Here is a 16,252-nt window from a genome sequence, read left to right on the forward strand (position 1 = left end):
TCCTGGAACTGGAAGTATAAACTAAACAAAAGGAGTTGATTCAATATTCTCAGGTCGTCTTTGGCTAAGTTGCGTGTTGCAGATATCACAGGAAACATTTCTTATGTTTGGAGTCTGGATGTGGGAGCTAGTATATATTGGTTGCTTCACTTGGACGTGGCGTTTAGGGTGATCAAATGGAGGTAGATTGAAGACAACACTTTGCCATTGCCTTCTGTAATTGATGTTTGCACTTATTTGCTGTGCGTTGTCATATTTCTAAGAAAGTGTGGTGAGCTGCTGCGCGTAGATAAGAACCTTCCTGGAGTCATATGCTGTTGAGAATTGGTATGATTGGTTGATGCATGAGATTGGTTAAATGGGTTATCTGGTTGTTGGGCATAAGAGGCAGTTTTGAAGACTCCTGATGTGAAAATTCATGCACACCTTGGCATTATTGGTTGATATTTGGAGCAGGTCGACTTGGGTTTGGGAGTTGTTATACAGAGGTGGCAGGCCAATTCATCGTTGAAGTTCTGGAGCCTTGCCAAGATGTGAGACTTAATTGGTTATTGATACAGGTCTGAGCTTATATTAAGCTTATATAGAGTTGATTCTTAATAGTTGATGTTATTTGTGAGGTCTGAGTTTGTATTTCTGCATTTTGCGCTCCTCTGTAATCTACAGCAAACTGTTGAAATTGTTTGACACTACTAGTGGGAAGTAAGTTTAGAGGTGCTACCTAAAATGTATGACAGTCTTCTTTAGTGGTTCAAAAAGTATTCATGTAGTACTTCAGGTCTGTTCTGTTTTCCTTAAGTTAGATATTTTATGGTGAGCATATAGTATTGCAATCAAGCATCACTAATTTTGCAATAGAATACAAAACTTAAGACAGCAATTAAACTTCATATCCACAATCAGGAAAAACTTTTACCAGCATACACCAAAACTGTTTGTTAAAAGGCGAATAGATTGAGTTGGAAAGGAAAGTGCAAACTGGTTTCCATTTTGGGGTAGGACACTACAGAAAAAGCTTTGATAAATTTGAGAAAACATTGTAGTTTGTCACTAGTTTCTTTCATTGAAGATAATAGTTACAGGATTCTTGAAGAAGGATCACATTGTTAGCCCTTTGCAGGTCAAAATGTTACAATTTGATAATTCGAGATTGACTATTGGAGTATATTGATTTTTATGAATGAATATGTATTTTGTATTGACTTTGTTACCTTAAATAGGCATTGATCAAGCCAGTTTCTCCCATAGCCTTAGAATTGATCATAAAATGATAAGTCTTAAATCAACCATTTTATATTTTTGTATTTGTTTGAAATCCTTGTATCTGAAACAAATTGATCACAAGAAGCCTGCATGTTTTAAGATCTAATTCACAAATCCTTGTCATAAGAATACAAGAATCAATCTGCTAGGAGTGAGTTATAGATTTGTTGAATGCTTACACTCAATGTCAAAAAGGGAAACCCTCCTAGGTTTTGCAAAGCCTGAAGTGCAGAGGAAACCATGATTGAAAGTGTTTCCTGTTCGCTGGCCTAACTTGCAGCAGTCCTGAGCATAAGAATTAGGTAAATCTTTAGGAGTTACTGGAATACAAGTTGGGGAACCAACATTTAGCATCATCTCACTATCTTGCATCCTATTTTTGTTTGTTCACTCCCATCAGTTATCTTCATTTTGTTCTTGTAAACTCGTTCAACATGAGGAAGCCAACTCCCTCAAACATGGAGAATATGTCATCTCAATTTTCAATTAGTTTTGTTTTGTAATGTTGTGCCCACATGTTTGGTTGCAAAAATATGGAAAGGAAGTTTACTAGTTGAGGCTAATTGTAATTAGGATTTATATTGAAAAAGCAATTTTAATTTTTATTTAATAACTAAAGCAGGTTCTCTAGTCTGTGGACATAACCTTCCTTATGATAAGGCATGCGCGTTGTATTTACGATTTGTTCTTCAGTATTCTCATTATGTTTTTTTAATGTTCTATTCAAGTATCATTGATATATATATATAGTACAGATTGATAATAAGATTTTTTATATTGCTATTTAAATAGGCCTATGCCTTGAGTATGCATGATTGCATACCTATCTTTATTCTAGCTTTCCATCGGGAGGTCCTCTTCCTTTTTGGGCAGATGGATGCAACATACAATCTCCACTTCTCCTCACCCCTGCATCCCTTTTTTCCCTCCTCCTTTGCATAACCTTTCCCCATCCTCTCTCCCATGTTTGTAGCACATCTCAATGATTCTTGGAGTTTTCCCATGGATTTCCCTTTATTTTTTGAATTGTCGATAATGTTTGGTGTCATTTGGACATTTGAGGGCTGCTGTAAACTGCTGAAAATAATGCACCCTCTTGAATTTGTCCGTTTTCCTCTCTAAAGATATCTTTGCCCATGTAGCAAGGAAACATTCAAAGCATAAAGGTCTTTATTTACAGCCATGTCTATGCAAATTCTACATGCTGGTCCAATCTCTTGTGCACTGTGAGCCAAAATTCAACTGAGTATTTCATTAGTATTGGATCATTCATGATTGTTATGTTTCAAACATTCAGATTTCGTTATGTTTGCATGGTCAATGATATGCTCAACACATGTTTCAACTCTCACCTGGAATGAAGACAATTGGATAGACACAGTGTGGAGAGATTTTGTCGTATGAAGGACAAAATCAGAAAGGCTCTGCAGCGATCCACAGACCTAGCTGCCAAGAGCAATTATAAAAACAGAAATCAGTGATACGTATATGATATATCATGTCTCAAACATGATACCTGATCATTCTATTGAAATAAGCTTATTGGGCACTGCCAAATCTGTCCAATATAGAGCAGCAGAAAGCATTGTCAAGCGGACATATTTGACTGTGCTAAATCTATCACGAATAAAAAAATTAGGAATTCAATCACCTACAATGGAATTCATGGTGTTCCACTTTCCAGATGTTGAGATGAATTGTTGTTTTGTTTCTTTTCTGTCACTTAGATTCTCATGCTGAAGCATACGTATGCAAAATCAACTGTCTAAGCTTGTACAACTGAGTGTAGGAGGCAAGTAAGATCTCTGTAGTTTGTTTCAGAGTAAGGCTAGCATGTAAGTGTATTTTTGCAATGCTGCATAGTTCTTTTGTGTTTTTAGAGGCTCTATGGGATCAATTCGCCTGTAAATCTTGAATGATGGTAGTGAAAATGAGGCACAACCCCACTCTTCCAGAGGTTTTTCCATATTGGGTTTCTTTAAAGTAAATTTGTGTGTCAATTGTCCTTTTGTGTTTTCAATATTTACTTGCTTGATTTCATTGTATGCACCTGCTGTTATAAATACCAGCGCACAGAATGTTGATTCTATATTTAGATAGATTTATATTAATACTATTGAAAAGTTGTTTCAGTCTTACCAGCTTATCTCATTGGTTGTTATACATATGAGTTTATACAATTCCAAGATAACTTGTGTCACCAAGGGAGAGGCTTCAAGAGAACTTGTATAATTTCTAAGCAGTCTCTGATAAGAAGGATTGTGGTAGGGAGATACTGCTGCAAGTTCATTCAGCGATGTGGACTGAGCTATAATAAACTAGCATATACCAACAGTTTGATGTCCTACCGTCTTGAAGTTTGTGAAAATCTACAGATGTGACTGGGAAAGATAATACCCAATCTCATCTAGATGGTTTGATCCCCTGGACATGCAGGTCTTCCATGAGTGATTACTCAAATGCTGTATAGACATTTTGGACAAAGCAAGACTAGGAAGTGAAATCTTTGACCTGGGGATTGTTCCCACAACACGAAAGTATATCTTTTCAATTCCTTAAGATTAGACTGGATGAATTCTTGTATCAGCTAGAAGAAGTCTTCAGGGACAAGGAGATTTGAGTGGGTGCAATGAATTATGCATTCAAAGGTAATTCGACCATTAGCTAACTTTTTAGTTGTAGAGTTTAAGATGGAGAAATCCATAATGACACAATGATCAATGTATAAGGGAGCGGAAACGGCATTACATTTTTATCATGTTGTAAGTTAACCTTTTCCTAGAAACTTGAGAACCATTATGAAAGAACTCTTATACAGATCAAGAATGACATAAAGAAAAATGAAGTTGGGGAGAAGTTCAATATTGGTTCATTCAAATTTTTTCATTTTTAGATGCTAATGTATTAAATTTAAAGAATTAAGGAGTTCTTATGCGTAGAAGAAATATTGAAGGAGCTTGAAAATGCAGAGCAACCAAACATACTATAAAGATGCAAGGCTATCATTAAGGAGGAGGAGCAAGAAGCATAGAAATGTTTGTAAATAGAGTAGGTAATCAAGGATCTGTACTCATTCTTGCCATAAGATTTGGGATCAATTGAAAGAGCGTGAGAATGGTGAAGAAGACAATTTCGAGGAAGATGGACTTGAAAAGCTAATAGCTTAAAGCTTCAAAATTGAAAGGGATGACTTTCAACCAGGAGAAGAGAGCTGTGATAAATCTGGGTTCTTTGAGAACATCCTAGAACGCTTCTCAAGAAAGAAAGAACATGAAACTATGAAGAAAATGATCTGATAAAAGATGATAATAATATCAGCACAAGGGTGCAAATAACAAGCAAGTAGAGTAAGAAGGTTTGATGAACCCTCATTTTGAGATGGAAGTGCAAGAATGGAACATTAAGGATACACTTACGGATTTTGGAGATAAATTGTGTTTGATTGTATTCTAGATATGAAAGGGGTGGATACTTTTTTAAGATCTATGAGTGGGCTGTTGTTGTATGAGATTGTGCAAAAACACCAAGATCATGGTCAAAGATTAGAAGATGACGGTACAAAAAGAATTGCTTTGTTTTTTTAAGCTTGTGGATGGACGGTAGAACTGCACATTGATCAACTTCCTAGTGGTTGTAGGTGGATAGTTGGTGTTTTGAAGTCAATTGATGCCTCTCACAATGAGAAAAATGCTGAGACTCTATGCAATATGTTGGATGAGGTGGCGATGGAAGTGGATGTGGAGAATATTGTTCAAGTTATGAATGACAATATGACAATATATGTAGCAACACAAAATTCTCTTGAGAAGAGGCTCCCTACTATGGTTTGGAGCCCTTGTAATGCCCATTACATTGATCTTCTTCTTGAAGATATGGACAAACTTGTATTAGTGGAAACTATGGTGGAATAGGTGAGGAACATCACAAAATACATCGGCAAGCGCCCTTTGCTCCTTAATTTGATGAGAGAGCACATCAAGGGAAAGGAAATTGGGCAATTGGGAGTCACACAATATGTCATCAATTTCTTTACAGTACAAAGTATTGCAACTTTACTGAAATCTCTTATCTAGATGTTTATGAGAACTAGGTGGGTGAACTCTCCTTAAAGAATATTTTTGGTGAAAGGGTCGTGAAGATTGTTCTTGATGATATGTTTACCAAGATTATGAAGGAGATCCTCAAGGTAACTTTGAACTTAAAAGTATTTATTACTTTCTCTAGTTTTAATTTACTTTTCTTTTATCGTCATTCAATTTTTTTTATTATTTTGATTTTTAATAGTCATTTGTTTTTAAATGACAAAACCTTTGGTCAAGCTTCTACACGTGGTGGATTAGAAAAATGTTCCTTTGGGCAATTGGGAGCCACACAATATGTCATCACTTTCTTCACAGTACAGAGCATTGCAACTTTACTAACATCTCTTATTTAGATGTTTATGAGAACTAGGTGGGTGGACTCTCCTTACTCAAAGAATGATTTTGGTGAAAGGTTCGTGAATATTGTTTTTGATGATATGTTTGCCAAGGGTATGATGAAGATCCTCAAGGTAACTTGGAACTTAAAAATATTTAACAGTTTCTCTAGTTTTAATTTATCTTTTCTTTATCATCATTCAAATTTTTTATTATTTTGTTTTTTTATAGTTTTTTGTTTTTAGAAAAACGTTCCATTGGCTTATTTGCATTAGGCCATGAACAAGGCCAAGAAGGCCATTCAACATTTCAAATTGTCCAACAAAGAAAATATGTAGTGGCCTATCACTTGAATTTGATGGTTTTCTTTGCCAATTCCCTCGAGGCTCCATGGAGACATAATTCTAGACAAGTTATAGATTCACAAGGTTGTGGAGGGGAGGTTTTCTTAAACTCTATACATTTGAAAGAGAATGACTTAGCATGAGTTAACTAAGTTTAATAAGTGTAATTGTAGTTCATGAAGTTGCATTTGAAGTTAAAAATGATGTCCTTGTATGTTTGTGGTGGGAAGATTATGTACAAAAACACCAAGTCTTTGAAGACTTTTCATTTGCATTTTGTGTCATTCTTGTAGTGCTTTTAGGTATTAGCACAATCGGAGTACATTTAAGGCCATTGACATGAAGAAGCACAATAGGTAGATCCAAAATCTGTTGGATGACCTCATCTTTTTACAGTACAACCTTCTTGATGTTGAAAAAACGGAGGGAAAATAGACCATGAAGTGATTGACTTTAGCGATATTGATCCATAGTTGGATTGGACTGCTAAGGATGTGGAGCCCATGTTTTTAGTGGATCAGATCATTGATTTGAGATGGGAGTAGCATAATGGGTGGTGGATGTAGAAGCATAGGTAAAAGTGTCAAAAGGGGCTTCATTGGATGATCGTGATATGCTTTATGATGATGTTTCTTTGCAGGAATATTTACCATCCACTTTGAGGGCACCTGCACAACCATTGAGAATTATGTCATTGGAGTCATTTGTAAATTATTTATATGGATTTGTAATTAATAATCATATGCCACTATTGTAAGGAAGGAATGTGTGTGGAAACAACTTCCTATGTTAATATTGAAGCGGATGATGTATAGAAAATTTTAAATCTGATCCAAAACTATTATATAAAGTAGAGAAATATATTCATAAATAAATAAACAATTATGCCATAACACAATGATTTATGTGGGGAAAACCCTTTCAAGTGAAAAACCCCACACTCCAAAACTTGCACAATGTATTATAAATTTTGAAAGAGATTACAACACATCTGCAATGCAAGTCTTTATAGGAGTATTTCACTAGCAATTGAACTTGGAAGAAATTTGGCAGCATTGTGAGAACCCCGTGTATTTGCAATCTCTCATATTTAAACTACTTCCTCAAATACCAATTTATAGACTAATGAACAAGATGGAAACACTTTGTGCAAAACCTCTAGTGGTACGGTTGCCAACTTGGGCTTGAAAAATCCAATATCAATTTCCAAGATTCCCACAAACTACTAAAAATAGTAAGTCAATAAATCTTCTATAATCTCTAGTTTGACCCACTCAACATGGGGCCCAACTTGTTATAATAAATTGTCTCAAAACAAGCACTATGTGACTAATAATAAAGTTTGTCATAGCTGGTAAGGCTTTAAAGAAAATCCTCTTATTCTTGGCTCTTATGCATCATAAAATTATATCATAACTTGTCATAAAATCCCACAAAAGAGGGATTCTCCAAATTTGCTAAATAGATCCACCTTATGATAGCATACAATTGATGCAAGAAATTGCCGACACATGGTACCAAATGCCTTACACAAATTCCAATGCCCTTTTTTAGGTGGAGCACAAATATTAAATAAAAGACATTATAAAAATGCAAATGTTGAGACATTTTGATTCCTTACAAGTATGATGTACATTGAACTTCTTTTTGGATCTATGAATGAAGGAAGAACTATCAATGATTTTTCTAATTTCAGTTTTTTGCATGCTCTTAAGTTTGTTTACAAATTTATGTATTTTTTTTTAATATACCTAGTTTTTGTTGAGTTTTGAGTCTGATTTAAAATTTAGGCTTGCTGAGTTTGTGCCGAGTTCAAGTCAAAATTTAGGCTTCCCAAATTTTCACCAAGTTCAAGTTTTTGGACTGTGATTGTAGTAGTTTAAGACGTAGCTGCTAAGTGTGGAAAGAAAATAAATGATGAAGATGGATGGATAGTAGCTCTGGCTGACTGAAAGGAAGAGATGATGGATGAAGATAGTTTATTGAGAGATGATGCTTTGTATTTTGAAATATAGATATGAATGCAAGTTCCATTTTTGGATTGTAGTTTTCTTATCTTCATATTTTTTGGTAAGTTTTCCATGCAATGCTAGGTAGATTTGAGCAATGTTAGAATTTTCTACTATATTATGCTTTGCTTTTGTTCATTTTCACTGTTGAGCAGGGATAAGAAATCTGTATGGTTATGTTATCTATCACACATAGCTTACATTATGTAGTTTAATTCAGTGAGGAAGGTAGAAGAGACATATCCAAGTAGTTCCTATAAAGTTAAATCAGTTATATTATGGGTGGGGACAACACAACAATAATGAGAACAATATAAATACAATTGCTAATTGGAAGTATATAATCTTTAACTAGACAATGGATGTATGATTCATAGATGGAAGACTTGCAAAGTCTTGAAGAATTCACCAGTTATTCTGCTCGGCAAGTATTTACGCCATTAACTTGCACAAAAACTCGCCGAGTTTTTCACAAAAGCTCTGCAAGTCTTTGGCAAAAACTTGGCTACATAAAAAAGAGAGGCCCAAACACATCGAAAAATTGTCTAAATGTTTGGTTTCAGATCTCTAGGAGTTATAATGCAAATTCTAGGTTTTAGAAGCTCTTTTAAATTTTCAGACCTAGTTCAAATTTCAGTAATCAGTAGGCTCCTATCAATTTTCTCTCGCTCTCTCTCTCTCTATATCTCACTCACTTTATTTGCCTCGAATTCTAGACCTATCTATCTCCTTATCACTCTTCCTCTATCCCCTCCACCACTCTCTATCTCACTCCCTTCTCTCCCCCAAGATCTAGATCTATCTCTCTACCCCTCTCTTTCTCACCCTCAGACCCCCGTGACAGGTGCTACCCTAACCTCATTTTGGGGAGGTGGAGAAGCCACATTGGACTCCGAGGACTAGACCCTCTAGTTCTACCTATCCTCTGGTTTTCACTAGAGCTAGGAAGAGGAAGATGTAAATTGTTTTGATGTGGTATTTACTTTTAGTTTTACAAAAACAATTTGCTATTTCATTTTGTTTCAGACTATCAACCATCAACATTCCACATGAGGATGCCATTTTGTACCCAATTTGCATTTAAATCAGTCAAATATATCTAGACTCAGCTTGTTTCTTTTGTGTACTCATTGGATGATCTCCTCATTGATTTTTTCAAAAAAAATGCATTTCTAATTGAACTTAAGCAATTTTTTAAGTTGCCAAGTTTTTACTGAGTTTTTTTTTCCGGGCCATGGCAAGTTTTTGCTTTTGGCGAGTAGTTCAACTATGGTATGATTGGTTAGGAATAGATGCTGATTATTACTTGGAAGGATGATCCACTAGTAGAGTTAGAGAAAGTTGCAGACATAAATGAAGCAGCCTATGTTCTTGAGTGAGATCAAGTGTGACTTATTGTTGTTGATCTATATCAAACTCTAAATATGAAAGTCTCAAGATAGTTTTTCCACCAAGAAAGGAAGTATATTTGTTATAATTTAAATCCTGCAGGACTTTTTCAACAAGGAAAGAGGCTAGAGGGTGAAAAGCCCAAAGCATGAATTAGAATTCATTTGTCATCCTCCCCACTAAGAGATGCTTATAGGTGCTTGTGTGCTAACTGGGTCTCCTTGTCCTATAATAATTACAGAGAATACATGGGGAAAACCAAAAAATGTCATTAATGTAATGATTACTCATGCAGGCCGTCTTGAGATGATCAACCACACATGGGTTGAATCCCACAAAAGTTCAAGCTCTAATATTTTGTTACTTTGTACAGGAAGTATGAGTATGTTTCAACACCCATGTTAGTTGTTCTATAGTAGTGCAAACAAAGTATGGATGCCTTGGGTTTATGTCAAGATTGATACCTTGTAATATTGGTCTGGTTTTCATGTTGTCTATTATCTGCAAACCCCTCTCTTGTTATGGTCTTGGTTGTTTTTGCAGATTGCATGTATTACTGATTCCTTGGAAATTCATTACGATTTTCTTAAAGCATATTTCTTGTTTTCAAACATTTAATAGAATTTTAATAAAAATAATACAGAAAGGTCAGGTCAGAAACTATATACCTCTGGTTCATTTTCATTTTGCTTTATTGGATGAAATAACCATCGTTCTGTAAATAAGGACTTTTGGTTACAATGATGGTAATGTTTGCTATTGGATTGTTAGGACCAGTATTTGGATCCAATAACTTTTCCATATGGGTATAAATGTTTTGTTGTACTGCTATATCCAAGGTTGATATTACCTTATTTGATACCATGCTTACTAATGTCTACACTTATGGTAAGTATGATTTTTAAATGCATTATATGCAGATTCTTAGATGAATTAATACATATATTTTGATTTTTGAAGCTAATATGTTTGATCCAAGAATTAATTTTTTTCGACAGCAATTTGTCAATGTTTTTAACAGCATTTTTATTTGTCATGTTTTGCCATTTACGTAGGTTAAACCAAAGGTTTATCAAGAGTTATATGTGGGAGATGTTCTTCGATTTGGCCAGTAAGTTTGCTTGCATCCTTTACTAATGACTAAAACATAATATAGATACTTATTATTTATGTCTTGTATGTTTTGTATCTATGATTGCATTTTTCTGGTCATCCTTATTTATTTGACCAAACCCAACTCTTGTGTTTAATAGCTTTTTTACAAGAACAATTTTCAAAGTGTAAAATTTACGTCTATTTAATTGAATATGCACGAATGGCAAACATATATAAAACGGAGTTGCATATGGCAGTGATGTTTTGAATGTAGGTAATAATTCTAAATATATACAATCCAATTTCTATTATCAAGACCAGCTTTGACCAAAAACCCATTCTGGAACCACTTTTTTAGCAGCTTTTGGAACCTAACTGCAAAACACATTGAAAGTCTGCTAAGAAATATTCAGAAGTCACTGAATAACCTTAATGCTGCATACACCCTCTCCCCTTTGAAAAGAAAAAATTAAAACCAGACTCATTTCTGGGCAAAATATTCAGCTGAGGATTTTAAGAGGAGCCTAACTTGGCTGGGGTACTTGTGATGAAGACAATGTAGTACCACCAAGACCAACTGCTGAGCCAAATGCTAACCCTGTTGTAAGTTTTATTTTTGCTTCTGTTGCTGCTTCACCTATTAGGATATGATTGTCTCTACCAACTCCTTGCCTGATGCTACCATAGCCCTAGAACTGTTTGAGGCTTGTGAATGTGTGTATTATGGTGGCATATCAAATATGTAGCTTTCAGAAGTTTGTAACTTATTGAGTTTTGTTTATTTACAATGGCCTTGTCAACTTTCCTGTTTTGATCCTAAATTTTTCGCTTATTGGCATGCATGCTGTATGGCTATCATTGGCCTTCTCTAGTGAGCTATCATGGTAAACCATCCATCACCGTTCATTTCCTCATTCTTTCATTTTTACTTCGTTAAACCCTCCTGCAAAAGATGTATGTACCAATAATCTCAGCTACTTCAGTAACCATCCTTCACTTGCATACAGAGTTACAGACATTATGGGTTTATAAGTAAGAATTCCCTTTCATCAGTAAATCCACACCATGTTGGACATATCAAACTGTCTCTGTTGGACATATTAAATTGTCTGTGCATCTTCTTTGGCCAAAGTTCGTTGAAATTTACGACTTTTTTTTTCCCTCACTGTATGTGAAATCTGAATTAGATCGACATCAAATTGATTCTTTAGATCCTTGTGATCATGCATGGCATTGATTAATATTTTCACCACCATAGCTGACCGAACAGTTTCAATTGATTATTTAATTATTCTTACTTTATAGTAGTTTATACTATGCTTCATAGGAACATGTATTGGCTCCTTGATCCCTCATCCTTGTTTCATTCTATTTTCCTATTCAAATACCATTTCTAGGATTTTGGGGGTATTTGGAGGCTTCCCTTTTGCATTTTCTTGTGTTATGGTTTTTCTTTTTTCTTCACTCTAATTATAGCTAAAAAATGTACAAGATCTTTAAATGTTATATCCAACAAAATCTGATTGGATATGCCAAGTAATTTCTAATATTTTAACCATTTTGTTTGTTTTGAAGCAGTTCCTCGCGTTTATACATTTTCCAAGGTCCTACTGAGCTGATGACAAAGGTGAGTTTTTTTCTTCAACCATCTCTATTTAGTAAATCAAAAGAAAAAATGTACCCAAATGCTTATCACCTCTGAGAAATCGCATCTATGCATATTGACATACCATTAAAAAATGGAATAGAAGAAGAAATTTCTCTTTTTACAGTTGTTGACAATTTTGAGACATTTAGAGATTTTTTATTAGCTTCTAAATAATTTTTCTTCTTTTGGTGGGGATTATAGCTATTAACTTGAAATCTTGTAGCATTTGTGCAAGGATTTTATGTTAATGAATCATATATTTTCTCTTGATGTCTCTGTTGTCCATTGTGGTGATACTTAACATGAGTTTCTGTTGAAGAATGGATGGTTAATTTATTTGATTTAAGAAATACAGCATAGAAATATTATCTATCTCATTTTCTATGTTATATTGATGTTTTTCTTCAAGCTAAAGTATTTAGAAACTCAAATAAACAAACAATAAATTTTATTATGTCAGTAGACCGATTGTGCCTAGCTTTTGAAATGCACAAACAATTGCACATTGCCATGAATTTGTAAGTGTTTTAATTCACACCTTTTTGTGTGACACAAAACATAACAGATGTGTGGTAGAACCGCTTTTTAAAGTAGAAGGGCTTTGCAAAATAAAAAGTAATTTAGTTTGCACAATAAGTAATTTCTATTTAAAGTATTTACAATGTTTTTTCGTGTGCTTAACGCTCCTGCTGAATAAAATTAATTGTATACCTTTTTGATTTCACTTAGGGAAATGGTTGACATTCACTTCAATGTGAGGCAAAACGTTTTTATGCTTTTTGACTGAAAATAAATAGTATAATTATACACTTGCAATTTTTAGTTAAAAGTTGATTCTGAACAATGCAAGTACACCTTGAGAGAGTGAATAAGATTAAGCATAAAGACATGAATCTCTGGTAATTGAAATTAAGAGATTTTTACGAAGTTACATTCTTCTAATTTGAGCAAACCTACAATAAAAATCATCTTGCAACTTGATAAGAGCAAGATACACGTAATAAATTCTATTGAATGAATACTATGTCTTTGATTAACAACATTGTTAAAATGCATTTCAGCTATAAGTAGGTGTGAGAATTACCATTAGAAAACTAATTGCAAATGGCACTTGTTTATGATGTTTTGATTAGATAAGTGGCAAAACAAGGGTCCTGACCCTTTACAAAAGCTATCATAAGGCAAGTCAAAAGACTCCAAACACACCCCAAGCTGGCCAGAAACAATAGAATAACAACACTCCAAAAGACTGAGGTACAACTGCAGTGAAGTTGCTGAAAACAACTACAAACAATTGAAAGAGCTGGAAATTCTGGGTTCCCACTTTAGACAATATCAGGCCTTGTATGAACTGACCTTTCACCCAACACTCTAGCATGAGTTTGGTATGATGGTATAGGAAGACCTTTCTCCTCCAAGATTTTTTATAATATTTAGAAAGCTATTGAATGAAATAAATAAACAATAAACTGCGACTTTTACTTTAAGAATGATTGCTTTCACGCAATGCAAGTTTTATCATAAAATCTTATGCACTAAATCTAAAACTAAAACCATGCAATTGTTAGTTAAACTGACGGTCAAGACTATTGCAAAGTAACACTTAGAAGACAAACTTTTGCATGACAAGAGATTCAAAAATTGATAATCTAAAAATGATTAGCGTAATACTAAAAATATAGATTATAATTTGAAATTTCTAAGTGTCCTCCATTTAGGTGCACACTTCTAAATATACTTTAGCTTTCAAAATTTCCCCCTCATAGTGCATGCATCTCATTTCCATGCATACTTTTGAGTGTGATTTAGATTTGATTTTTTTCCCTTTATAGTGCACTTTTGTGAATGAAATTTATATTTGAATTTTTCCTCCTTATAGCTGCATGCAGCTCACGCTGCCATGCACGCCTGACAATGAGATTTGGAACTTTGAAGCGATCTGCCATGAGAAACTATGTGCCAGTTGGTGGGGGAGGGGAAAGAAACCATTTGCCAGCCGGTAGGGGAAAGGGACCTGTTGTGACCTGTTGTGACCTGTAATGTCCTCACTCTGAAACAAAATTAATGAACAAATAAATAATAATAAATTATAATATAATTTATCATTAAATTGAACTCAGTATTAATATAATAATGGATTAGTATAATTATAATATATAAATGAATGATATAATCAAATCTTATATAATAATATAATAATAAGATACATATTAGTGATGATCAATAATAAATCCTATTAATGACTAATAAGATTTATATTTCATATTTATTAAGTATTAATATTATTAATGTATTTCATATCTTAAATATTAATATTTATATTATTTATTAATATTTCATATTTCATTTATTATTAAAGTCAATAACTATAAAAGGCAGCACTTGGCATAAAAGACAGTGATTAGTATCAAGACTTAATGATCGATGCATATAGAATGAATAGAATACTGATCAAACATTAAACAATATTTGATTAACAAACCGAAAATATAAATCAGTATTTTAACAGCCACAAGTTGACTATTCAACAGCCGCGATTTGCTATATAAACAAATCAGTTAATTGTGAAGTGGCACCAGTTTAGGAAGAGACTAGTCTCTTGGAAAATCACGTACTAAGTCATGAACAGCAAGGTAATAAAATACGATTAGTCAGTAGCAAATCTGATATTAAAGGTTGTGGTTATAGTTAGTAATGACTTTCTAAATAAGTGCGATTAAGAATAAACGGAGAGTTGCATTTGTATGAAGAGATACATTCCTTCAAAGGATTGTTGCTGTTCGAATAAGTATAAGATATCATCTGTGATAAAGGAGAAAGGGGGGGAATTGTTTTCAGGCACAGCACCATTATTTACATACCACCAAGGAATGAACAGACACAGTAGTTATTACCATCACTATAGGTGACAAGAATAAGACCGACAGCATAAGTATACAGTTATATCAGACACAGCAGAAAGATATTTCATAGGTTACAGACATATCAGAAACAGCAGGAAGGTATTACACAGTATACGGTCATTGCATAACTCCTACCCTAAGATCAATACATAGAAAAGATATTACACCATATCAATTTCGTAAGGATTATAGATATTACAAATTCTGAACATCATATCCACTGTACCAAGAATAAAGTTGCAGAGTATATATATATTGTTCCAAATGTCAATTACATCAAGTTAAGAAATAGATATATTCATATAGCGGATTGTGACTTATAATTCTCATTATAAGTGGTATTTACTATTATCTATTTCAAGGTTGGTATCAATTACTAAAAAAAAGTAATCAGGTGTGAATAAAGTGCTAGTTAATTGCCTCCACTCCTTAAGAAATTAAATAGGGGGCATTACATGACCTAATCACACATCACCCCATTCCAAATGGGGACCCTTTACATTTTTGGTCCACTTGGTATTTTGGTTGTGGTCTTTTGGGTCTCTTAGCAGTAGTCTCTTCTATCTCCCTAGGTTTGCAAATGTTTTGACAAATTCTAATCAAGTCTGCAAGTGTTTTGAGCGAATTTGACTAAGTCTGGAGCTTGTTTTGTCTATTTTAGGGTTTTTGCCCTTTTAGATTTGAAATCATTTTCTTAGGGTTTTGGAAAATCTAAATGTAGCTATGAAGTCAGAACCCTTCAAGGAAGCTATCAATGAAATTTGAACAAATTTTGAGCACTTACTATTTTTAGTAAGTCTCACTATGTCTTGGATTGGCCTAATTTTGCCTTTAAACAAACTTACTATTTTTAGTAAGTCTATTTTTAGTGTCACCTTGTCTTGGTTTTCCCTAATTTGGTGTTTGGAAGTACTTTATTTTTAGTAAGTCTATTTTTGGCAGGTCTATCTTAGGCAGTTGGCAAGACACTAATGGTGGAGTATTCTTGAAAATCCAAGTTCCAAATCTGGAAAGTTGAAAAAGCAGGTTGTTGATCAGAAAAATGGCTAAGTTTGGAAGTCCTTCCAAAATTGGCAAAGGCTAGAAAGTCTATTTAGAGACATGGAAAAATTCTTCCTTCACCTGAGAAATCTTCCTCAATCCAAAGATGTCAGTCAAAATTGGAAAGAAGGCACATTTCACA

General features: G+C 34.0%; 1 protein-coding gene across 2 annotated transcripts in view; it reads left to right on the forward strand.

Annotated features, from left to right (window-relative positions):
• Window positions 1-16,252, forward strand: part of LOC131065353 (uncharacterized) — a 127,074-nt gene that overhangs the window by 20,569 nt on the left and 90,253 nt on the right. For both annotated transcript variants that reach the window (XR_009111406.2, XM_057999847.2), the window contains exons 4-5: window positions 10,479-10,534; window positions 12,097-12,145. Coding sequence is in view for 1 of the 2 variants with exons in the window: in XM_057999847.2 (XP_057855830.2) it covers window positions 10,479-10,534; window positions 12,097-12,145 (105 nt within the window). In the remaining variant the exon portion in view is untranslated. The remainder of the gene's footprint in view (window positions 1-10,478; window positions 10,535-12,096; window positions 12,146-16,252) is intronic.

Source organism: Cryptomeria japonica, chromosome 1 (genome assembly GCF_030272615.1).
Source record: "Cryptomeria japonica chromosome 1, Sugi_1.0, whole genome shotgun sequence".
Classification (NCBI taxonomy): Eukaryota; Viridiplantae; Streptophyta; class Pinopsida; order Cupressales; family Cupressaceae; genus Cryptomeria; species Cryptomeria japonica.